Source organism: Megascapheus bottae, chromosome 1 (assembly GCF_031878675.1).
Source record: "Megascapheus bottae isolate mThoBot1 chromosome 1, mThoBot2.hap1, whole genome shotgun sequence".
NCBI lineage: Eukaryota > Metazoa > Chordata > Mammalia > Rodentia > Geomyidae > Megascapheus > Megascapheus bottae.
Genome location: NC_143509.1, coordinates 88,759,381 through 88,786,048, shown reverse-complemented (window position 1 = coordinate 88,786,048; position 26,668 = coordinate 88,759,381). Strand labels below are relative to the sequence as shown.

Below are 26,668 nucleotides of genomic sequence, written 5' to 3'. Positions count from 1 at the left end.
CTGGAATCTGTAAAAGCTAAGTTATAACCTCAAAATTACACAAATTCACACCCACCATGGAATCAATACATCTGGAAGTCATTTTCTTAGGACCATGTTAATGAACTTTAACATGTTTCCGCTAAGGTTTCTTTAATGTCATCCTAAGTGTTTCTCCTTGAAAAGTATGGATACCAGGGCCGGGAACGTGGCCTAGTGGTAGAGTGCTTGCCTAGCATGCATGAAACCCTGGGTTTGATTCATCGGTACCACATACACAGAAAAAGCTGGAAATGGTGCTGTGGCTCAAGTGGTAGAGCTCTAGTCTTGAGGGAAAAAAAAAAACAAAAACCTAGGTACAGTGCTCAGGTCCTGAGTTCAAGCACAGGACTGACGAAGAAAGAAAGAAAGAAAGAAAGGAAAGGAAAGGAAAGGAAAGGAAAGGAAAGGAAAGGAAAGGAAAGGAAAGGAAAGGAAGAAAGGAAGAAAGGAAGAAAGAAAGAAAGAAAGAAAGAAAGAAAGAAAGAGAAAGACACAGAGAGAGAGAGAGAGAGAGAGAGAGAGAGAGAGAGAGAGAGAGAGAGAGAGAGAGAGAGAGAGAGAGAAAGAAAGACACAGAGAGAAAGAGAGAGAGAAAGAAAACCTGTGGGGTTTTTTAAAACCATTTCCAATAAATACAGTTCCATGGCTTCCTCATTGATACAGATATTCTCCTCCTCCCTGCCCTGCAATGCCCCTTCCTGGCCTATCCATGGCACCTCACTTCACCCTGTTTACATCCCATGTGGAATTTTGCATATGTTACCTTGGACTGGTTTTTACTTACTTACTTACTTATTTATTTATTGCCAGTTCTGGGGCTTGAACTCAGGGCCTGAGCACTGTCCTTGGGCTTTCCTCAAGGCTAGAGCTCACATCACCACTCCTAGCTTTTTCTATATATGTGGTACCAAGGAACTGTACCTGGATCTTTGTGTATGCTAGGCAAGCACTCTACCACTAGGCCAAACTCCCAATGATTCAGTAGTGAGATTATCAATTTTCATATCGCCTCAATGTTGACAAACTTTTCATCCCAGTCTATCTTATATTCTTAGGACTATTTGAAATCATATTTTGCCTTAAATCATCAATTAGCACCATTATTGTTGAGAGAAACTATAAGTAACAATTTTTTTCTGATATTCCTTGCATATAAAAAACAAGACTGCATTATCAAGTGTGGCCAGTTTTAGAAATATTGGGAAATGGTGGGAATTAATCTGCCTGAGGAAATTTCAGCCTTTCAAGTGCTCCTTGTTTCTTTTCTTTTATCTTTTCTGTTGGGAGAGGTTGAATCCAGAGCCTCCCATATGCCAGCTAGGCAAGTGCTTGCTCTATGCCTTTGCACCAGCCATTTCTGTTTGTTGCCTCCATTTATCTTTAGGTGACAAGTAAGAATAACCTGACTACACTGCAGAATAAAAATTCCACTTCCAAAATGAATAAATCATAGCCAGCAAAACACGCAAGTAAATATGCAAAAATCACTTATTTTGTGGTCTTCATGTCTTTGTTGTTGTTTTTTCTTGGCCATGGGACTTGAACTCTGGGCCTGGCATTGTCCCTGAGCTCTTCAGCTCAAGGCTACCACCCTACCCCTTGAGCCACACAGCATCACTTCTGGCTTTCTGGTAGTTAATTGGAGGTAAGAGTCTCATGGAGTTTGGTTCCCAGGCTAGCTTTGAACCGCGATCCTCAGATATTAGCCTTCTGAGTAGCTAGGATTACAGGTGTGAGCCACCATGCCCGGCGATCATTATGGTTTTTTGAGTTCTTATTTTATAGATATGGCATTAACCAAATATCAAAATATATAAAGTTCAAATCCTCCAACTTATCTTTCTTAACTCCATCAAATCACTAGAATGAAATGTAACTTATGTGTCTTCCTTTCTTGTTTGCAGAAAAAACAGCTTGACTTTAAAATACTGAAATGCCTTACTATTTGTTACATATGTACATAAAAATAATCTATTGCTTAAAAAAACAGTAAAGTTGTCCTAAAATCTAAGTGCTAGTGATTGTATATAGAGAGTCCCTTCTTGAATACTTGTTGGTTAAATGTGTCATTTGAAGTATGATGTAAAAATCAATGTTAATAAATTCTTTAATAAAAAACACTAAAGTATTATCAGCAACTATTTTTTGAGAACTGAGAATGCAATGACAATAAATGCCTATTCTATTTTATTCAGATATTTTGAAATCTACACACAGGTTCTAATCTGAAGGTTCTGCAACTAGAGTCAACTAAACTTGTGCCAAAATATACTTTTAGAACTACAGCTAAGGGCCGGGAGTTTGGCTTAGTGCTTGCCTAGTGTGCAAGAAGACTTGGGTTCGATTCCTTGATACTACATACATAGAAAAAAATGCCTGAAATGGTGCTGTGGCTCAAGTGGTAGAGCTCTAGCCTTGAGAAAGTTCAAGGACAAAGCTCAGGCCCTGGGCCCAAGCCCAGGGCTGGCAAAAAAAAAAAAAAAAAAACTACATCTACGTTGGGTCCTGTTATCCTAGCTACTCACTCAGGAGGCTGAGATCTGAGGATCATGGTTCAAAACCAGCCAGGACGGTTAAAACCATGAGACTCTTACTTCTAACCACCAGGACACCAGAAGCAGAGCTGTGGCTCAATGTGGTAGAGTAGTAGCCTTGAGGAAAAAGAGCTCGGGGCAAAGCCTAGGTCCAAGTCCCAGGACCAAAAAAGATGAAAGAAACAAAGGAAAAGAAACTGCATCTACGTTAGTCACATTATTTTTTTTGCTCTTCCCTAATACTGTATATTATATAACATTATAAGTAATCTAGAAATAATTTTCAAGTATATAGTAGGATATGCTAAATTTGCATGCATACATTACATCGTTCTATAAAAGGAACTTGAGTGTGTGCTTGATTAGCTATAAAGGGCCTGCAGAGACTAATGGATGACTACACTGCTTGAGAAATTTCAAAGTGATTTTTAAAATGACTTCTGGTATTTCTTCTTCAAAATAGTACTTAAAACATTCAACTGCTCTCAACTATGCTGTACTAAAAATGAATTGACGTCTAGAGATTCTATAAAACAGTTCCTGGGTTTCCAAGCAACACTGAAAGGTATCAGAGAGCAGAGTTTCTCCAGCCAAGCGCTGATCAAGCAGTCACAAGCTGCACAAATTGCATGAAACAAAGGCAGACACTTGGTCCCATGCACTGAACCTGGAGAATCATTCTTCACCCTGTCCAGTGTTGAGTTATACAGCAAACTGATCACACAACTTGAAAATCAAGCACAGATTCAAAGTCAGCTTGAAAATTAAATAAAATCTCACATTTTCTTACAATGTATCATTTTTATTTACATTCCAAATATGACGAAATAAAATCACAGCGTCAAGTCACAAGAGTTTGCTCCAGTAAGTGCTCAGTACTAGAGTATATAAATAAACACACAGAATCACATTACCTTCTGGCTGTGATTCAAGCCACATCTCCCAGCTTTCTGCTTGTTCTTTTTAATATCAACTTTCTAAATCATTTGGACTTTTAAAGCTTCCCTGTTGCCCAGTCTCACTTCAAGCTGAGCATCAAAGCAACATGAATGTATCAAAGAATATTTTTCAGCCCTTAAAGGTCACCTCCTACCACAACCTTATTCTACCCAAAATTGTTTAACTGGAGACAATGAAGGCTGGAGCTGGGACTCTAAAGAAAAGCGACTATGCTCTGAACACACAGCATGTCTTCATTTACTTAATTTTTGAAGTTTAAGCTATTTGTGTTTAAGGTTTTCTTTCTAATAGTCTTAAAACCATGGTAAGATTTTAAAAAATAATCATAGTATTTTTTTAAGAGGTGTAAATTTCAAACAATGTTTTCTGTGAGAAAGTGAAAAAGAAAAACACAAAAAGGGAAGAGAAAAAGCTAATTAAACTTTCTAAGCTCAAATCATCATTTGGAAAAATCACAGTAATAACTGCTTTAAGACAGATGTCAAAAGTTAGTGCATATGGGCTGGGACTTTGGCCTACTGGTAGAGTGCTTGCCTAGCATGCATGAAGACCTGGGTTCAATTTCCTCGGTACCACATACATAGAAAAAAGCCAGAAGTGGTGCTGTGGCTCAAGTGGTAGAGCCCTTGCCTTGAGAAAATCCATGCTCAGGCCTGAGCTCATGCCCAGGACTGGAAGAAAAAAAAAAAATAAAAGTTAGTATATACAAATAGAAGATAGGAGCCAGGTACTGTCTGTAAGACATGGCACAATCTTAAAGGTATATTACCAAAAATTAACTCCAGGAAATGGAACAGGAGCTTTTTTCTTTGTTGCTATTTTCATTTTCTTTTTGTCTTGTTGTTTGTCAGTATGTCTTTGACAGTGTAAGGGTAGGGAGGGACAAGGCATGTACAAATGCACAGTGGTACTCACTGGACACTATGTTGAAACGCACTACACAACTTGTAGGTGGAGATACAGGGGAAAACTGCGAGAGGGAAGAAAGGGGTGACACTGTCCAAAAAGAAATGTACACTAGGCCACGAGTTTGGCCTAGTGGTAGAGTGCTTGCCTAGCATGCACGAAGACCTGGGTTCAATTCCTTGGTACCACATACATAAAAAAAAAAGCCAGAAGTGGTGCTGAGGCTCAAGTGGGAGAGCTCTAACCTTGAGAAAGTCCAAGGACAGTGCTCAGGCCCTGAGCTCAAGCCCAGGACTGGCAAAAAAAAAAAAAAGAAGAAGAAGAAGAAAGAAAGAAATGTACACTTACCTGACTGACAAAACTGCACCCCTACTGTATATCACCTTTATAATAACAATATTTTTAAGTATATTATTAAGTAAAAGAAGCCAATCTGAAAGTACAATACTCTGTTTCAGTATAATGACTCAACATTCTAAAAAAGGTAAGACCTACAAAGAGAATGAGACATTACTGTTAGCAGAGTTGGAAAGGGGAAAAAAAAGATACGGGCAGAAAACAGGTTTGGGGAAGCAAAAACTCAGCTACAGGATACTATAAGGGGAGCCACAAGGCATAACTATCCCTCCACCCCACAGACAAGAATGAACTCTGGTGAAAATAACCTGCCAATGTACCTCAGAAATGGAAGAAGCTGTGCCTATGAGATCCCTATATTTTCTACTCCATAAGAATCTCCCCCAAACATTTTAACATGAATCGAGTTAAATGAAGTGAAAGGGGTGGAGACCTGAGATGACAGGAATGGGGAAGAATCAGAGCTCTCCCCCACCGCACCTCAGGAGGACCAAAAAATAAGCCCATAATTACTGCATCTAAAACTGTTCTTCAGAAAAAAAAAGCTAACGAGAGGATATGCAATCACAAGCATAACTAAATACAAATTCAAACAATATCATCTTTCACATATAAAACTGACAAGTGTTTTAAATCTTTTTAAAAAACCATGAAGCTTAGCAATAGTGTTGGAAACCATGGTCACACATATACTAAATCAGTATAGCAGAGACTGGGCAATGTCACAGGGCTAACCTACTGTGAGAAGGGGACAGGACGCATACAGGCAGGACCTCTGGCATACAGAGTGCTATTGGTGAATGCACCCCTAGCCACTGAAACTTTCTGATACAAGAAAGCATCAAAACACAACTTTAATGCCCAGGAAACTTAACAATAGGTAACCCAGCTCATCTGAGACAGATACCTACAAAATATATCAGGTAAAACTATTCCCCTCCAGCAAAAAGATCTTACTCTAACACAGAGCTTTGGGGGTGGTAAAATTGATTTCCACTCATATGAGTGGTCATCTGACGAAATAATGCCGCCTTCAGATTTAATTCCATTCACTTGACAGAAAAGAATGTAAAGATGGCCTGGTGGCTGTGGCTCATGCCTATAATCTTACTCAAGAGGCTGAGATCTGAGGATCTAAGTTAGAAGCCAGCCAGGCGAGGTCCTCTTACCTCCAGTTAAACACCAACAGCCAGAAGGAGAGCTGTGGCTGAAGTAGTAGAGCACTAGTTTTTAGCAAGAGTTCAGGGACAGCTCCCAGACCCCCAAATTCAAGCCTCAGTACTGGCAAAAAAAAAAAAAAAAGGTTATGTGCATATTTATTTATGTGCATATTATGTCTATATGTAATATGCATATGTAATACATTGTATATATGCACATCATCCATACATCATATATATAATAAATAATATACAAACACAGACTGGGAAGATCAAGGTTCAAAGTCAGTCTGGGGCATGAACAGTGAGATCATCTTATTGACTGAGATCCCTATCTCAATCTGTGAGCTACACATAGCAACTCATCCTAGCTACTTAGAAGGCTGGAAGCCATTCTAAGCAAGTTAGCCTTCTAGACTCCTATCTTCAATTAATTGATTTTAAAAAAAAACCTAAAGTGGAGCTGTGGCTCAATTTGTAGAGCACCAGTCCAGTATCAGCACAAAACAAATATAAAATATGTTCACACTATAAGGAGGTCTTAAGGATAAAGATATCAGCTAAAAGGCCTGGCAGAGGAGGAGAAACTACTGCTCCAACTCACAAAGACCCAAGTGAGAAGGCAGCTGTCCACACACCAAGAAGCCTTCACCAACAACCAAATTTGCCACCACATCAGCCGTTGACTTTGAAACAAGTTACCTTGTGTTTTGTTATGGAAGCTGGAATGGAGTAATGTTAAGACTACCTAACAAGGCAGACGCTGGAGACTCACGACTGTAATCCTAGCTACTCAGGAGGCTGAGATCTGAGGATCATAGTTCAAAGCCAGCCCAAGCAATAAAGTCCATGAGACTCTTATCTCCAATTAACCAACAGAAACTTTAAGTGCTCAGGGACAGCGCCCCACCCCAAAAAAAGCAAAACAAACATTCCTGAAACAATGCATATAAGAAGCTTTTTGTTTGCTGGGACAAAAACTCTCAGGATTTAAATGTGATCAGTAATTCACAAGACAGTGCAAATGTTTATCAACCCATAGTCAGCCAGCCACTGAGCTGGCAATTTCTTAGATTGTTGTTCCAGGTTAAGAAGGAAATAATGTATGTACATTAGGATACAGCCCTGTACAAGAAATAAACATAATGCTTCTGCCTGTAAGTCAAGAATTGTGGGGGCCGGGGGTTTGGCCTAGTGGTAGAATGCTTCCCTAGCATGCACAAACACCTGGGTTTGATTCCTCTGTACCACATACATAGAAAAAAGCTATAAGTGGTGCTGTGGCTCAAGTGATAGAGCTCTAGCCTTGAGAAAAGTCCAAGGACAGTGCTCAGGCCCTGAGTTCAAGCCCCACAACTGGTAAAAAACAAAAATGTGTAAGGGGCCTTATGTTTTTTATTTCATCTAATCCTTACAAAACCCATGGAACAGGCATTCCTGAGAGTGGCATCTAACAAGGGTTTCTCAGGTGGAATTGTGGGTACGTAGTGAATAATCTCTGTAATGTAATCTACACTCACATGGGAGAAGATAGGGCTTCCACGGGGCAATAAAGGTGCTGGTGTAAAGATGATGAGTTGGGGGCCGAGAGTTTGGCCTAGTGGTAGAGTGCTTGCCTAGCATGCACGAAGACCCGGGTTCAATTCCTCGGTACCCCATATACATAGCAAAAAGCCGGAAGTGGTGCTGAGGCTCAAGTGGTAGAGCTCTATCCTTGAGAAAGTCCAAGGACAGTGCTCAAGCCGTGAGCCCAAGCCCAGGACTGGTAAAAAAAAAAAAAAAAAAAAAAAAAAAAATGATGAGTTGGGGTTCATAGCCAAGGTAACAGTGACACAAAATATCATTGAGATATGTAAAATGAGAAAAGCACCAGCTACCAATGAAGGGACCCCTCTCTAGATTTCCCCCTAAAATAGAGACCCCTTTGAGACCTTTCTTCTATCCCCCATGGGCATTCCCTGTCCATGTGACAAAGGTGTGACTTGCCAAATATCAAGCTGGGGGCTATAAATTCCCTGATTAACAGATCAGATTACAGGAGCAGCCTGACCAGGTGGAGCTACCAGAGCTCCTCCCCCACCCCACCCCCTTTGCCTGCCAGGTTAAGGAAAGCCCCTTCCCCTTTCCTTTGTCATCAGAGCAGTGTGCCAGAAGCCTGCCAGATGGTAGGTTGCCTCAGCAGTCACTCAAGTATGTTGCGATTCTATTGGCCATCTGTGTAAGGCCAAGCCCAACCACATGGCTGGTGGCCTATAAAAGTAACCTGTGAGATTAGGTGGGGTAGCTCTCTCACTCACATCTTAGAGACCGGTCAGTATGATTTTTTGATGTTAGGTGTGCAATAAAAGTCTGTTTAACTTCCGCTTTTGTGTCAAACTCGTTCCTTTGATCATGGACCCTAATATTGGGAGGCTGTACTCTAATTCCAATAGTTTTTGCCTACCTGCCTTTCTTTTTCCTTCCTTCCCTTTTTCTTCCCTTTCTCCTTCCTTCCCCTCTACCTCCCTCTTTTTTCCTTTTCTTTCTTCCCTTTCTTCCTCCCCTGTAGCTTTTAGTTCTTTCTTTCCCTCCTTCCCTCCCTCCCCCCTTCCTTCCCTCTTTCCTCCCCTCTCTTCCTCCCTCTCCCTCCCTCCCTCCCCCTTCTCACTCTCTCTCTCTCTCTCTCTTTGTCTTTCTTTCTTCCAGTCCTGGAGTTTGAAATCAGAGCCTGGACACGGCCTCTGAGCTTCATTTTGCTCAAAGCCACCACTTGAGCCACAGTGATACTTTTGATTTTATTTATTTGGTACTGAGGAATCAAACCTAGGGATTTATGCATGCTAGGCAAGCACTCTACCACTAAATCACCTTCCCAACCCTACCAATGTTTTTTTGTTTTGTTTTGCCAGTCCTGGGCTTGCTCTCAGGGCCTGAGCACTGTCCTTGAGCTTTCTCAAGGCTAGAACTCCACCACTTGAGCCACAGTACCATTTCTGGCTTTTTTCTATGTGTGTGGTACCGAAGAATCAAACCTGGGTCTTCATGTATGCTAGGCAAGCACTCTACCATTAGGCTAAACTCCCGGCCCCCTACCAATGCTTTTAAAGATAGGTTGGTAGATCCTTTATGATGAAAGAAAATATGGGGGACATTTCAGAATTTAACCCTCATGTGCAATTTGGAGAAAAGGAAAATGGTGACATCAAATAATGGGTTCATTCCCCTGCACAACCCTAAGTTTCTCTAAATTCCCTAACTTGGTGGTATATCTATCACAATCAACTTTTGGTAACCAATTCTGTTTTTTACTTTTTTCCGTACCAGTACCAGAGCTTGAATTCAGGCCAGCGTGCTCTCCTTAGTTTGTTCACTCAAAACTAGCACTCTACCACTTGAGTCACACCTCTATGTTGGAATTTTTGCTGGTTAGAGATCAGGGTTTCTTGAATTTATCTGCCCTTTCTGGCTTCAAAGTTTGATCCTCAGATCTCAGCCTCCTGAGTAGGTAGGGTAGGCATGTACCACTGGTGCCCAGATGGGACTCAATTCCTGCACAGTGTCATGGGTATAAGAAATGGGTATATTGGGACCGGGAATTTGGCCTAGTGGTTAAAGTGCTTGCCTAGCATGTATGAAGACCCAGGTTCGATTCCTCGGTACCATATACATAGAAAAAAGCCGAAGTGGTGCTGAGGCTCAAGTGGTAGAGCTCTAGCCTTGAGAAAGTCCAAGGACAGTGCTCAGGCCCTGAGCTCAAGCCCAGGACTGGCAAAAAAAAAAAAAAAAAAAAAAAGAAATGGGTATATTAAGGTGGGCATGGTGGCTCACACCTGTAATACTAGCTCTAGCTACTCAGGAGGCTGAGATCTGAGGATCTCAGTTCAAAGCCAGGCTGGGCACTAAAGACCATGAGACTCTTATCTCCAATTAACCACCAGAAAACCGTAAGTGGCACTAACGCTCAAGGGGTAGGCGGTAGCCTTGAGCTGAAGAGCTCAAGGACAGTGCCCAGGCCGAGAGTCCAAGCCCAACAACCTACCAAAATAAATAAAAATAAAAAAGAAAGAAATAGGTACATTAACAATCCATTTATCTAGCATGGACTCACATACTATCCTGTTAATTCTGCCTCTGTAATCCATTCCAAATCCAACCATTTTCATCTGTGTACATCTGGTCCCTGTTCTTTCTCACATGGCCAGAAGACAGCCTACTAACCGGCTTCTCTCCATTCATTTGTTCTTTTCAGGTATTTACCTAGAAGGTAATAAGCATGTGCTAATGAATGAAGCTTTTTAGGTCTCTCACTAAGGAAACAAAAACTGTTCAGAACCATATTTTCTGTGATTTTACCTACCGTAGCAAGAAGACCATTGATGGTTAATGCACAGGGATTTTATTTAAAGATCACGTACTTCCAGCAGGGACTAGTAAGGTCTTTTCACCTGGTGCACAAAGAGCTGTGAATTATAAGCTGAGCAACCACCTAACCTGCAAGCTAAGCAATCAAGAAAGTGCTCGTTCAACAGCAAGCAGGCAATTTTGGATGTGAAGAGTAAGCAGATCACAGTGTTGAGATGTGCTGAGGGAGAGCAACACAGGTACTCAAGATCTTTCCACTGGGGAAGGGACTGGAGGATCCATTAAGAGATGCAAGGGGGTCCATCTCAAAACTGAAAAGAAAATTAACAAGATGGATGGGTGCTTCTGGCTCTCATCTATAATCCTAAGTACTCCAGGGGCTGAGATCTGAGGATTTTGCAGTTCAAAGTCAGCCCAGGCAGTGAAGTCCACAAGATGCTTAGCTCCAATTAACCACCAAAAAGCCAGAGATGAGCCATGCTTCAAGAGGTACCGCACTTGTGTTGCACAAAGAAGCTAGGGGTCAAACCCAGGCCCTGAGTTCAAGTGCCAGTACTAACACCAAATAAATAAATAAATAAATAAATAAAGATGAAATGCAACTGAATATAGGTGAGAATTAGTCCTTCTTTCATCAAAGACAGATCCACAGCAGTAAAACTGTCTGGAATCAGTTTCAAGAGACAGAGTCCACTAAGCCCACATTTGTTGAATTACACTGTTGTCCATTGGCTGTGTAATGCCGGAAAAGCCTGTTTTATTCCTTTTCTCCAAAAAAAAAAAAAAGTATGTCAAGGCCATTTACCAAAGCGCATCTCACCAGCCTTCTCCTCTCCAGAGGTTTCCTGCTTCCCCAGGCAATGTTAATCACTTTCTCCTGCCAATTACCCAATTCATTTGTTATAAGGTGTTTGTTTACCTGTCCCTAAGCTGGAGCACAAGCTTTCCTTCACCAATAAAGGATGTGTTCCAGATCTCCTACCCTCAGCATACAGACCCCTACTGGGATAAGACTGCTAAAATGCCAGGGGAGGACAGAGCTCAGAACAGAGAGAGGTGATATGAACACACTCTTTGAGAGAATAATAGTGGACAGGATCACCTGGCCTTGCAGGAAAGTATAAGAAGGGGACTTGGAAAGATAACTGTTAGCAGTTTGAACTATTTCTTTCCCTCTGGTGGAATTTGCACACACACACACACACACACACACACACACACACACACACACCCAGCATGAGGGAATCTAAGGCAGGAACCCAGTTGGGCAGTAATGCTAGCCTGGGCTGCATACAGAAAGTTTCAGGTCAGCCTAAGTAAAATATGGAAACTGTGAAGGAAGGAAGAGAGGGAGGGAGGCAGGAAAGATAGGGGGGAAGGGAGAACTGAACAATAAACAAAGGAAGAAACTAAAAGAAAAAAAACAGACTTTATATATGTTAATTGACCACAATATTGCTGAGGGTAATCACACCATTAATAGAGAGCTAGAAATTGTGCTCTTGACTATCGAAAATTAACATGTGCTCACAGCTAAAGAGAAATTCCCCATTTCCACATTTGTGTATGGAAATGTTATGTTAAAGCTCCCCTGTACAACTAAACATGTTGTTGGGCCAGGAGTTTGGCCTAGCGGTAATGTGCTTGCCTAGCATGCACAAAGACTCGGGTTCAATTTCTCGGTACCACATACATAGAAAAAGCCAGAAGTGGTGCTATGGTTCAAGTGGTAGAATGCTAGCCTTGGAAAAAGCCCAAGGACAGTGCTCAATTCCTGAGCACAAGTCCCAGGACTGGCAAAAAAAAAAAAAAAAATCGACAATTGAAACATGTTAATTAAATAAATGAAACTACAACTAAATGCTTTTTGCCAAGTGCTTTTCAAAATATTTATACATGTTTATATGTATATATATATACTTACATATGATATGTAAATATACTATAGGTAGCATACACTTTCTGTGTGTACAAACTGTTGACAAGGAAGAAAGAGACATGGAGAGGTACTTAAGCTATTATACAGCAATGCACAAGCTGTTCTATCCAACTAGAAGTCAACTAGTGAAAACCTCAGGCACATTTATCATACACATTGTGTGTGATAAAACACAATGACCATGCCACTAAAAGCCACATGTCACCACCCAGCAGTCATCGTGGAGGAAGAAAAATGTGTATTCTCTTCCATTAGCACATGCTTCAGGACTTTGGATTTTTTTTTCCCCAACCAGAATTCCAAGACTGGCAATCTGTTGTCAAAACTATCACACACACACACACACACACACACACACACACACACACACACACACACACAGATTAAAAAAAAAAAGGACTGGATCATTTTGAACAAACCATTTCCCAAGGGCTCAAACACAGTAAACGAAGGATGTTGAACTGAATTATCTATTTCAGATCTAAATATGTTCTGATTCCAGTCCATTAATCAACCAAGAAGCCCTCCCTCACATCTCACCTCGTGCCGCCCACATCTTACTGGCATCACCAGTTCTGTGTCTACCTCCTCACCAGTTTAACTATTTTCTCAAACATTAGCATCCTACACTATGGACACAGTTCTACCGCAGAATAACGGAACTCCAAAGTCAGATCTAAGATCACATTCATCTTTAGCTTACTAAGTGTTTTACTATGGGCAATTTGTAGCCTTTTCAGGACTTGAGGTCTTCATCAAGGATTAGTAGTCATAAAGCCTGCTTCATTGGTAGCATCAAATAAAATAATACATGGAAAGCTCTTGTAATTGTTCCAGCCCAAACTGGTATTGTCTCTTCAATAAACAGTAGCTACCTACGTGATTCACTGTCACCCTAAAAGCCCATCCCTTCCATTATGAGAGATGTCTTTTAAAATATTTCTTTCATCATACTCAGTAATGTGTTCCACACAGGAAGAAATCAGAGCATATTAGGTAAAAAGTGACACTGAAAAGTATCAATGACTAGGTTTCGAGATGAGATGATTATTGATACGGGGCACATGTGATTACAGCCTTTGAGGGATGTGACAAACAACAGAAGAGAATGTGGTTTTGACTAACTTGGCCTTGTCAGGTAAAGGTTGCTCTGACATTAGAAATATGGAACATGTTTACATGTCAAAAGGAAAGGTCAAATAGAGTAAGGAAAGTTTAAAAGCACAGAGTACAACATTCACACACCAAAGGACCAAACCCCCAAAGATCAGTGAATCTAATGAGAAATAAGACAACTGCAAGACTGGCGAAAACTGAGGATTAGCACAATTATATTAAGTTGGGGCTGGAGGCTGGGCGCAGTTGGTAGAGTGCTAGCCAATGAGCAAAAGTGTTAGGTGCCAAGCTCCAGTCCTGGTCTTGGAGCAAAACAAAACAAAAATGACAGTTAGGGGTCTTCTCATTTCTCTATGTCCAATAACCCATTACAACATCTTGCCTGCATTTATTCATTATTCCTTTTATTTTCCTTCAGACTTACCTTACCTGCACAAGGACTGAGGCTACTTGCAAAAGCTATTTAGTACAGAGTTTAGAAACCAGGGGAATGTAAATGTAAACATTACAGTGGATACCCAGGCAAGAAGCTAAGTAGACATTCAGCCCCAGCAAAGAATGTGAGACTCTTATCTCCAATGAAGCACTAGAAAACTGGAAGTGGCACTGTGACTCAAGGGTAGGGCAGCAGCTTTGGGCTGAAGAGCTCAGGGACAATGTCCAGGCCCAGGGGTAGGGCAATAGCCTTGAGCGGAAGAGCTCAGGGACAGGGCCCAGGCCCAAAGTCCAAATCTCACGACTGACTAAAAACAAAACACACAAACCTGTTAAAAAGCACAACAGGACCAAATAAGAAGCAAAGGAGTTAAGAGTGGTAAAATAGACAGGCTGGATTTGATCCATGTATATTAAATGCAAGTATGAAAATATCACAATGAAAACATTTATACAATAAATATAGGTTAATAAGAACTTGTCAATTTTCTTTCAATTCTGATTGAAATTAGTGTAGTCTTTCTTCTCAGTGTAAATAGCATGCTACCTTCCCTTTGATCTCAAAGTACAGGGCTGCCAATTTCAGGAATCTCTGGCAAAACAAATGCAAATAAGGTATTTTGCATTATGGGTAAAGGAGACCCAGACTTGTTGCCATGGTGAATATTTTCATCACTTCCATTTTAGGAAATCTTTTGCCTCCTTGCTCATAAAATCCTCAGATCCAATCTCTTCCTTTATAATCAACATAAGGCTAGAAAAGTATTTTTGAAGGGAAAAAAGATCAGATTAAGATAGGATCACAGAAATTAAAAAACCAAACAAAGAGATATCTTAACAAATTCAGTAAATAAAGTGTCTTCTTAAGGGAAATCCTGAAGTCAATGAAAGAAAACTTATTTAAAATAAGAAAATCATCCCTGCTCTAAATTGATGGCTTTCATTTTCTATGAATTATTTTCTAGTATCATAGAGTGAATTCAAATTTCCTCAGCAACCACCACCAGGGGCTATTCTATCCTACTGATTTTGTACCTCCTCATAAATGCATTTATTTCCCCCAGCAGCAAGTTAAAAATTACAATTTTCATGCATTTTATCTATTTTTTTACCTTATGTGTAGACACGGTGCTTGTATCACTCAGGCATGGTTTGCTGATATAATTTGGCTAGTGCTCTACTACTTGAGCCACACCTCCACTTCAGATGTGTGTGTTTTACATACATCAGAGTAAACTAAAATTGGGGGCCCAGAGTTTGGCCTAGTTGTAGAGTGCTTGCCTAGCATGCACGAAGACCCAGTTTCCATTTCTCAGTACCACATACACAGAATAAGCCAGAAGTGGTGCTGTGGCTCAAGTGGTAGAGTCTTGAGAAAGCAGGTCCTGAGTTCAAGTCCAAGGACCAGCAAAATCTAACTAACTAAATCGGGTAGCTGAAGGCTCACATCTGTAATTCTGGTTATTCTGCAGGCTGAGATCTGAGGATCGAGGTTTGAGGCAGCAAAGTCTAAAAGACTCTTATCTCCAATTAACCAACAGGAAAGCAGAAGTGGAGCTGTGGCTCAAGGTACTAGAGCACTAGCCTTGTGTGAATAAAGCTCAGGGATAATGCCCAAGCCCTGAATTCAAGCCGCAGTGATTGACTGAATAAATAAATAAATTTTAAAATAGTGTATGTTTACATCTCCAGGCCAGAATGAGAAGTTAATTTTAGAGTTATTAGATTTTACAACATTCAATTGAGCATGTTAGTGACTAAGTGACAGTAAGAGTACTTCCCTAGCAAGCTCATGTCTTGAGTACTGGTGGAGGGGAGCAGGAAAACAAGTCTTTAATCTTAATGCAGATGTACTCTTCCCTGATTAGACTAGCAAAAGAGGCTGTAGTTGGTAATGCTACCTTAAGGGTTTGACAGAGAACAGTTTAACTGGGTGCCAGTGGCTCATGTGGGTCATCTTAGCTACTCAAATGGCTGAGATCTGAATGTCATGGTTCAAAGCCAGCCCAGGCACACAAATCTGAGATCCTTATCTACAGTGAATCAATAAGAAGCTGGAGGTTGAAGTGTGGCTCAAGTGGTAGAATGCTAAACTTGAGCAAAAAGCCCTGAGTTCAAGCCCTAATACTGGCGTGCACACACACAAACAGCTCAACAAATATGGTTTACTATATCTGAGTTTGCCTTTAGATTCCCTGGGGGGGAGAATGCAACAGTGCAGCTAAGCCATCCTTCATTTGGATAAATAAAAACACACCTATAACAAGAATGTGTAAAAGTAATCACAGCTTTGTTTCTTCTCGAAAGCTAGACATACTTTATTATACATAAATGAAGAAAAAATATCATTCTGGCTCTAATTTGTAAAATACCTTTGTTAGTATGAAAATGATAATCTAAAAAAACCCCTACAATTTCTCAATATGTATACATTTTAGTCTGTAGATCATTTTTCTAATCAAATGCCAGAGGACAAATTAAATGGTGTCAAAGATCCTTTTATCTACCCTAATGACAGACTTGTTTCTTTTTCTACCTTCCCTTTGGCAGGAAAACAGGAGAGGCTTTTCTTACACAGGCACCAAGCCAATTAAAATAACTTCCAAGTAGTACTAACTCAAGTTGAGTCCTTTAAAGTTAAAACTCCAATTAGCTCTTTATTCTAAGTTGGAAAGGCTGGAGACAATGAGGGGAGAGGCAGCCTCAGCAAACCAGTAAAATAACTAAAATAAATAAAATAAAATAACCAGGAGAGAAAGGTTTTATCAGCAACAAAATGACAAGCATAACAGCATTTGCCACTAAATGTAGAGACATTTTTAATTTCCCCTTTTGTTTTTCACATATGTTAGTAATGGATTGGAAAAGGGAAGAAGTACAAAAAATAGAATCCCACCACCAAACTAAACCATCAACTGGGTTCCACTTTCTAGGAGTTGGTTGGCTAGTAGAAACAAACAAGAGGAGCTACTTAGACTGGATGTAGCCTTTCTCCTGACTCAACCTCCTGCCTGATATTACAGGCAGCTACCACCATGCCCACTGGGTCTCGGAATTTTTTGTGGGTTTCTTTCTCTCTCTTGTGCTGGTACTGGGGCTTGAACTTGAGAGGCTTGAGCTCCTGCTTGGATTTTTCCACTTGCTACGGCTCCAACTTCAGGAATTTAGCTGCTTAGTTGAAGATAAACCTTGTGGATTTGTCAGCTTCCTGAATAGCCAGGATTTTAAGTGTGAACCATAGGTACCCAGCTCAGGCTCAGCTTTTTGGAAGAGGTGGCTTTACCATGCCAAGGTGACATAATTATACTCCCCACACCCCACCACATGCAACTTCAGACCCAATGAAGAAATCTCGTAGAAAAGAAAGTAGGAAACCAGAGCTTTAAAGGGCTACCTCTCTATCATCTCCTTTTCCTAAGTATGACAATTTCTAGAAAACAATCTAAAACCAGAGCTAGCATGATGACCATAAACAACTGAAAAGCTGAGCAGGAGATCAGAATAAGCCAGAACTACACAGTAAGACTCTGTCTCAAAAAGAAAAGAAAGTGCCGGGAGTTTGGCCTAATGGTAGAGTGCTTGTCTAGCATGCACAAAGACCCAGGTTCGATTCCTCGGTACCAGATACATAGAAAAAGAGCCAGAAGTGGTGCTGAGGCTCAAGTGGTAGAACTCTAGCCTTGACCTGAGCTCAAACCCAGGACTGGCAAGAAAAGAAAATTCTCAGATTATTAGGTTTGGATTGCTAAAAAAATAAAACAATAAATAATGCTCTCAGGTCATTTCAGCTGGGCAATATTTAATTACATTCTAGGTTACTTCAGTGATTATATTTTAAAGTTCCCATCATTTGCTAGCCACCAAATGAATTCACCAAACTTCCCAGCTCAATTATTTCCTTCATTTAATTACAGAAAGCACCAATCCTCAATCAATGACCTGCATCTGGAGGAAAATGTGAGACGAGAGAAACAGAGAACAGAGAAACAGAACAGACTGTGAACAGCAGATTAAAGTTTGGGGCTGGTTGGGCCGGGAGTCTGGCCTCCTGGTAGAGTGCTTGCCTAGCATGCACAAAGACCTGGCTTTGGTTCCTTGGTACCACATACATAGAAAAGGCCAGAGTTGGGCTGGAATTTTGACCTAGTGGTAGAGTGCCTGCTTAGCATGCACGAAGCCCCAGGTTCAATTCCTCAGTATTACACACATAGAAAAAGCCAGAACTGGTGGTGTGGCTCAAGTGGTAGAGCGCTAGCCTTGAGAAAGCCCATGGAGAGTGCTCAGGCCCTGAGTTCAAGCCCCAGGATTGGCCAAAAAAAAAAAGTTCGGGGCTAGTGTGGAATAGACTCCCTCCACTTCTGAACACTTGGATAAGCTGACATGCATGCAGGGCTACACATGGTCCACAGCCCCGCCATGCCCAGCTGGTCCAGGACACACCTACTCTTGACCTTCAAGAGCCTTCTCCTCTGCGTCTTTCCCAGCTACACACAGGAGAGACCAGAGTCTCTCACTCCATTCCCCTTTAACCAATCTCCCTGCACTGCATCATGTGCTGGAAATGAAATGTACTCTTTGACAAGAATTTCAGTAAAGGCATGCAATAACCACGGTAATAATGGCATGAACACTACTCCAAGGCCAATTAGGAAGACCCTTCAATTAAGTTGGACACAAGTGCCCAGAAGATGTCAAATCAAACACCTATGCTTCTTTACCTACATATGGATACATACAGGTAGATAGGTAGTTAGGGAGGTAGATAGAAAGACAGACATCACTTAATATCAGAGGAAGTAGTATAAATTCCAACACCTCCAGATGGAAATGACTTTGATAAGTCTATTAAAAGATGTCAAGTGGATGGTTTGATATCATGGAGAGAGGCTGGGAGAAAGAGAAACTAGAAATAATTTAGAGGCTATACACACAAAATTGGTTAACTGAAACCATAAACTGAGGAACCTCAGCACTGAAGGTCCAAGTTGGAAAGGGAGTATAAGGAAAACAAAGAGTAGCTCAAACAGAATTCAATAGAGCTATGAGCACTCAGAGGTTAAAGGCTAAACTATGTGGCGGGTCCACTAAATGAAGCCACAGTGTTAATTCAGTCTTCCTCATAGGAGTGTGGTAGCGGAAGAATTAAGAACCAAGACACATAGTGGAGTCAGTAAATACAAACAACCACTCTCAGAGATGTGGTTAATGCTGGTGTGCATGGGAGGTAGAAATGGAAGGATCATTTCATTTTAGGAGGCCAGCACAGACAAAAAAAGTTAGGGAGATTGTATCTCAAAACAAGCCAGGTATACAGGTTCATGCCTCTAATCCCAGCTAGACAGGAGGCATAGGGAGAGGGACTATGTTTAAGACCTGCCCCAGGCAATGAAATAAGTCCCTATCTGAAAAAACAAAAGTGCTGGAGGTATGGCTACAGTAGTATAGCACCTTCCTCAAAAGGGCCAAGACCCAGAGTTCGTACTTAGTATCTTCAAAAGCAGAAAGAAGATTAGGTGTGAGGGAGGCGGGGGATGGGGGGGGACGAAGATGAGGGAAGAGAAAAAAGGGGAGAGGAAGGGAAGGAAAAGGGAGGGGAGAGGAGGGGAGGATAAGGAGAATGGAAAGGAAGAAGGAAAGGAGAAGGGGGAAGGGAAGAGAAAAGGAGAGAAAAGAAAAAAAGAAATCTGGTTTAGACAGAAAATAAGACAGAATTAAAGGGATATAAAGAATAACAAACTGGGTGCAGTGGCTCATGATTGTAATCCTAGTTACTCAGGAGGCTGAGATCTAAGGATCAAAGCCAGCCCAGGCACTAAAAAGTCTGTTGGACTCTTATCGACAATTAACCACCAGAAAACAGGAAGTGGCTCTTTGGCTCGAGGGGTAGGGCGGTAGCCTTGGGCTGAAGAACACAGGGACAGCACCTAGGCCCAGACTGCAAGCCCCACAAAAAAAAATTAACAATAATAATAAACTTCTCCAACATTGAAGAGCTCCAAAGATAAAGAGATGAGATAGTCAAAAGCCTGAAAGGTTTAGAATTAACCAGGAGGAAGAAACAAGTATCCTAATAAGAAAACATAAAGGAAGTTCTAGGGAAGTTGCCTTCTCCCTTAAGTACATACCTCCATATCAAACCAGCCACAAGTGCAAAGTACAGTTCTCAGGCGCCATGAACCTCAGGGCCACTCAGAAAGTGTGTTCCACGTGGAATCACCGAACGTCCTGGATGTCAACACAGCCTGCTGAGGGCAGGACCAACCTCAGAGCCTTTACTCAGGGGACAATATCCTGCCTTCTACATGCCCCACCATTCCCTGCTCCAAGATTCATCTTCTGGTCATTTGAGGAAGATATCTCCCCCACCTCACATTCCACCTCCTCTTCTACTCCTCTTCAAGTTGTGTCACCTGTAAATGCTCAGTTCTGTTCCAATTTTTGCCTCTGTCTTGAGATGCAAATCTTCCTATTGGCAATTTTTTTCTTGTTATTGCTATTACAAATTTACAGAGAGGTTACAGTGACATAAGTCAGGTAGTGAATATATTCCTTTTTTAATAATGTCACCCTCGCTATTTTCTTTTCCTTTTTTTAAAACCTCATCTTCTCAAGGCACCTTAATTACTACCTTGTCTCCCCACTAAACGCTGCCTCTTTTCTTTCCCTTGTCCTAAGTCAGTGACAACATCTTACACTCAAGACAGAAACTGTATCACTTTGTTCCAACTTGATCAAGCCTGCATGCCATCAGACATCAACTACAGCTTCTCAAAAGTTTTGGGAGACCAAAGCCAAGTTTAACACTGCTCAGCTGTTGTCTCCAAGGGTTGCGCTGGTCCAGATCATCACAAATGGTTTGCAGTGGTAGCTCCACTGTCTCATTCTACCTCTAGAACTGCTTGCTTATAGGAACACCCACGATAATAAATCTTGATGTGGAAGCTCCCTCATTCAGCAAGGCACAAGCAGATTCTTAGTGTCCTAGGAGCAAGGGCCCAACTTAACCAATCCGTCATCACCTACCAAGCTCCAGCACTGCCTTTAATCTTTGCTTACATTAAATGTGGTCAGCAGTCACCGGGGCTCCTCATAAGAATGACTCAGAGCTACATGAAGTCTGAGCAGCATTCATTACATGCTTTATACACACTGAACTTCTCAACTTTCAAGACACTTTAGACTTTTTCAGATCTCCATCTCTGGACAAAAGCTCTACCATTTGCCTGCAATGTTTACCACGCTTGTGCAATGTTATATTCTATTGTGGAGGCACCTAAGCATGGGGCACAGTATATAAAAAGGCCATAAATATTTGAATGGCTGGATGATTTAATCAACTTAATGAATGGATGAGTTCACTTGGGGACTTGAGTCTGCAGTACTCAAGTTGGTTAGGCAGCTAAAAATAGTAAAGAAAAGAAACTAGGAGCATCGTCGTTCAAAAAGAAATGTACTCTTCACCTGACTGATGTAACTGTAACCCTTCTGTACATCACCTTTAGAATGATTTAAAAAATTGTAATAGAATCCAAAGTGGTCTCAGCTGGAAATACTTTTCATTTAATACCAACTAATTAGAAGTTACAGTGCTGAGGCCATCGTGGTTTTAGGAGGATTTTGAAAAGTAGGCTATGGCTAAAGGATGGGAAAGATGGCCTTAGTAGGCCTATTTAAGCTGGGCACTCATGGTCCACGCCTGCAATCCTAGTTACTCAGAAGATGGTGATCTGAGGACCACAGCTCAAAAGCCAGCCTCGGAAGGACTATTATCTCCAGTACTAAGAAAAGGCCAGAAGTGGTGCTGTGGCTCAAGCAGTAAAGTAGAAAGGCTCAGGGACAGAACCCAGTCCCAACACTGGGGAAAAAAAAAAAAGAAGAAAAGGCAGGAGATGGGGGCTATTTTTTGTGTCTGTTCTAGGGCTTGAACTTAGGGGTCAGGGCACTGTCTCTGAGCTTTTCTGCTCAAAGCTAGCAGTCTACCACTTGAGCCACAGCTCTATCTTTAGCTTTCTGGTAACTGACTGAAGATAAGAGTCTCAAGGAAGGCCAGGAGTTTTGCCTAGTGGTAAAATGCATGCATTAAGACCCAGGTTCGATTCTTCCTTACCACATAGAAAAAACTGGAAGTGGTGCTGTGGCTCAAGTGGTAGAGTTCTAGCCTTGAGAAAGCCCAAGGATAGTGCTCAGGTCCTGAGTTCAAGCCCCAGGAATCGCAAAAAAAAAAAGTCTCAAGGACTTTCCTGCTCCAGCTAGTAAGGAAACTTGATCCTCAGATCTCAGCACTCCAAGTAGTGCCCTATTAAGGGAACTATTTTAGAAGACAGTAAAGAGTAGGTCCACAGGTTGGGAAAAAAACAATTAATATTAAAGGAACTGCAAAGAGATAAATCCATTGGATTGCAATCGGGCCAGGAGTTTGGTCTAGTGGTAGAGTGCTTGCCTAGCATGCAGGAAGTCCAGGTTCAATTCCTCAATACCACATATATAGAAAATGGCTGAAGTGGTGCTGTGGCTCAAGTAGTAGAGCTCCTTGAGAAAGCCCAAGCCCTGAGCTCAAGGCCCAGGACTGGCAAAAAAAAGGTGGGGGGGGGGGAGTAGAGAGAACAAGTAGGGGTGGTGGCTCACACCTGTAATCCTAGCCACTCAGGAGGCTGAGATCTGAGGATCAAGGCTCAAAGCCAGCAGGGAACAAAAGGACCTGAGACTCATCTCCAACTAAACTCTAGAGAAATGGGAAGTGGGGTTTGGCTCAAGGGTAAGATAGTAGTAGTCTTGAGCTGCAGAGCTCAGGGTCAATGTCAGGCCCAGGGTTAGGGCAGTAGCCTTGAGCTGAAGAGCTCAGGGACAGCGCCTGTCCAGGCTGAGTTCAAGCCCCATGACCCACACAGAAAAAAAAAAAAAGAGAGCGAGAAGGGGGGGAGGGAGAACAAAAAAAGCTGGGTGTGATGACACATGCCTGAAATCCCAGCACTCCAAAAGTGGAAGCAAAAGGATCACAAGTTTCGGGGCCAGGAGTTTGGCCTAGTGGTAGAGTGCTTGCCTAGCATGCACAAAGACCAGGGCTTGATTCCTCGGTACCACATACACAGAAAAAAACGCCAGAAGTGGTGCTGAGGCTCAAGTGGTAGAGCTCTAGCCTTGAGAAAGTCCAAGGACAGTGCTTAGACCCTGAGCTCAATCCCAGAACTGACAAAAAAATAAAAATTAAAAAATTACGGATCACAAGTTTCAGGAAAGCCTATCTATACAGCAAGATCCAAAGAAAACAAAGATAAAACACAGTGGCTATCTCAAGCTAATTATCATATGTATTCTCATACCACTTTGTGATGAGAACACAAAACCAACCCCAAAATGTCAGGAATATCTTGTTAACTATAGTCAACATGATTAACAACAGATCCCTTGAACTTATTCCTATCTCACTGCAATAATATATTCTTTGACCAATACCTCTCATCTCCCACCCCTCCCCAATGATCCCAGTTCTCAATAAAGAAACTGAGGCACAGAAAGGTCAGTGGCTTGACCAACATCAAAGGGCTAACAAGCAGCTGGGAGATGGAACATTGTAGTGTCACTCACTCTGGCTATGTGAACCTAGCAGCACTCTGTCAGTGCTGCACAGGCCCCCGGCCCCTGTAGTCTCCAGCCCTTCTCTAAGTGCTGGAGAACCCTGGAGTTCTCCTGGAAAGCCCCCTAAAGGATTCAACTAAGACCATGAAATTAAAAGGCTTACCATATTTGGCACACAGTCACCAAGAACAGGTTAATAAATGATCGGTTATCAGTAATAGAAATTAGGATGTCAATTAGAGGCGATCAAAGAAGAAAACAGCTGTTCCGGAGGTATAATAATAATATTGGAACAGATTTTCCTGCTTGGACTGTATTTGAACTCTGATCTCCTGAGCAGCCAACATCACAGGCATGAGCCTGTGTTGTTTCTTAAACTGAAACACTGGGTGGGAATATAATGTCTCTTTCAGCTTAAGACATTTGACCTTTAATGATTTAACTACCACACCCTAACACAAACTTTATGAGCAGGATGACGATATGCATTTAAACAGCCTTATCTGTGATGGTACCTATCAAAGTCAGACAATCCGGGGGGGAAAAAAAAACCAACCAAAAAAATCAAGTATAATAAATCTCAGGTACTGAGTTCCTCTCCTTACCTCCCCCCCACACCAAAAATAATCGGCACATATTTCTTTCACCTTTCTACTTTAGATGTGGCCTGAACATTATCTAGCGGCACAAATCTAGTTTTCCCAACTTCAAACTTCAGTTTAGGATTTGACAAAACAAAGGTGGGAATGTACCCTGTAAACTGGTTCTCCCCACTCACCTCCCCTCTTTCATCTTTTCTGGAAGATTTACTTTCGAAATTTTAGCCAAGCCTAATTTTTTTTTTTTAATATGGAGGTAGTTCTATAGCCTCAGATCGAAGATTAGAGTTGTTAATAGAATGTTGAACCCATGACTAATGCTCACAGCTGTGGCATCCAACAATGGAATTAACATTTCAACAGGAAGCAGAGAGCCATCCCAACAGACAAGGCCACCCGACCTAGCCTCTCAGCATTTAAATAATAATAATAAAAAAAACCCTTCCGGAAACTACACAGCGTGCCTCCTAGAGTCCTACCTATAGATCTTTTATTTTAAAAACGATTGATTTGTTTATAAAATTCCTCAAGGGCTTCGGTGTGAAGGGGGCGACCAGCTGGCTGGTTGGTTCAACACTGCTGTGAGGGGAAAAAAAAAAAAAGACAAGGTCTTCTAAATGTGAAAATGTTTATGCCTTCTAAGGATCCACACATTTTTAGAATGCCTTCTTTCTCCCTCCCAGGAAAAAAAAAATGCCCTTGGGGAAATCCCGTACCGGGATGACCCTGCGCCAAGTCCTAACTTGTATATCACTATCTGCAGAAGGAACCAACTCGTTCCAAATCCCAGCCCCGGATTCGTAAAGGCTCCCATGCGCTTCGATTTCCCACGGTCGCCGCCGTGGTTTCCCCTGTGGGGTGGTCGCACCCCCGATTCGGGGGACGAGCGTCGTCCGTGAGCCCCGGGAACGTGGGAAGCTGAGGTGCAGGTTCCGCCAGCAAGTCTTTTCCCGAGCCGCAGCAGCGCACCGCGTCCACGGAATATGGCGTTGGCCTCCCCGCTTGGACACCTGCACACTGGCCGGCGCGGAAATCCAGTCCAGGCTGGCGGGGCACCACGCGGACGAGCGGCCAAACCCGTAGACAGTAACCGGGAGCGGGCGCCCACCAACGCCGGGGAGAGCGCCAGGGGCCGCCGGGCGCGCCCCGAGCCCGGGCCGCCGCCGCATCCCGGATCCCGGCGGATCTCCAAGCCCACGCCCCTCGGACACCCGCTGCTCCCAACAGGGACGCTCCATCCGCCGGGGCGCGGCGCTCGCTCCCACCGCCCCCGAAATCACCTCGAAGCCATCGACGCCTCCACGCCGCGCTGGACCCTCGCCTCGCGCCCGTCCCCCTCCCCCCAGGCCCCATTGTTCCCGGGTGGCCGATGGGCTGCTAAGCGCCCCCCGGGCCTGGTTGGTGGACACCGAGGATCCCAGGGTCCGCTACTCACCCGCGACCCCACACAGGAGCACCAAGCCCAGCAGAAGCTCCATAGTGACTGCCCGGCGCAGGGCGGCGGCGGCGGTGGCTGCAGGTAGGCAGCTGGATCCTCAGGATCTCGAGAGTCCGGGTGGAGGAGGCGGCGGCGGCGGCGGCGGCGGCACCTCGGCGTCCCCGCCCCTCCCTCGCGCCCCCCCCCCTCGCGCGCCCCGCCCCTGCCCGGGCTCGGCAGGTGAACTCGCGTCACTTCCGGCCGCAGGCTGGTTGGACCCATTGGCGAGTTACTGGCAGCACCCAGGGGCACGGAGGGAGGGGTGGGTGTTGCCATAGCAACCAGGCACGGCGCGTGCGGCAGCTTCCGGGGACGCTCCAGCCTCGGGTGTTCTCGCGCCCGACGCTGAGCACGAGAGCAGTCCTCCCCACTCCCAAGCCTTCTCCCCCGCCATCTCCCCCCCCCACACACAGCCTAAACCCGGGGTGCCGACCTTCACCCCGTCCATTCAAGCAATCTTAGGCCAGCCAGGCTTTCCACAACTGCAGTCACGCCCCCCACCTTGGGGCGCGGCGCAGCCTGGCTCGCGCGCCCGTCACCAGAAGAGGAATTGCGCTTTTGCCTGGGACACCCGCCCTGCCCGTCCCGCGGGGCAGCGAAGGGTGAAGACCTGGGGACACCCGTCCTGCGTTCCTTGTTTGTAATGCGGCTCGGGCCCTCCCAGCGCGCCCGGCTGGGCGTGGGGAGGAGCGAAACCCTCTGCGCTGTCCCGCTGCGCCTGTGGGTTTGGGGAGCACCTCAAACCCACGCGGGTTTTTGTCTCCACTTTCTTGCCCTGAAAGTGGCCCCGCGGGGACCAGGAAGCTTGAGAACTGGGATTAACCCTCCAAAGGAAGGAATTAGATAGGAAAAGGGGACCCAGGGATCCAGGGAATTGGGGATTTAATTTAAAAGCCTCTTTGGCCCTACAGTATGGCTTCCACCTCCTGGTGTCCTCCACAACGGGTTCTTGCTTTTTCCCAGCTAATAATGATTTGTACAGGAAGAGGTATTTTGGATGGACTAAATCAGGGAGGGATCAGAGGAAAGAAGTCACACAGGTCTGTGACTCCGAGTGGCACGTTATTTAGAGGTGGCATCTATGCCCACGGGCTTGAGATGAAAATCAGATGAGATAATGCATTTAAGGGGTGCTTGGCACCTTGCCTGGCCCACAGTAAGTACGCAGTACATGGAAGCTAATAAAAGTAGTACTGCAGAAATCTTACTATGTATTTATTTTTCCATATATTTTTTATTGTAGTTAG

At 43.2% G+C, this 26,668-nt stretch overlaps 1 protein-coding gene across 2 annotated transcripts in view; it reads right to left on the bottom strand.

Annotated features, from left to right (window-relative positions):
* Window positions 1-25,494, bottom strand: part of Cxadr (CXADR cell adhesion molecule) — a 54,486-nt gene extending 28,992 nt beyond the window's left edge. For both annotated transcript variants that reach the window (XM_090348008.1, XM_090347999.1), the window contains exon 1: window positions 25,380-25,494. In XM_090348008.1, coding sequence (XP_090204134.1) covers window positions 25,380-25,422 — 43 coding nt within the window. In that variant the 5' untranslated portion in view covers window positions 25,423-25,494. The remainder of the gene's footprint in view (window positions 1-25,379) is intronic.
* Between the last annotated feature and the right edge of the window lie 1,174 nt (window positions 25,495-26,668).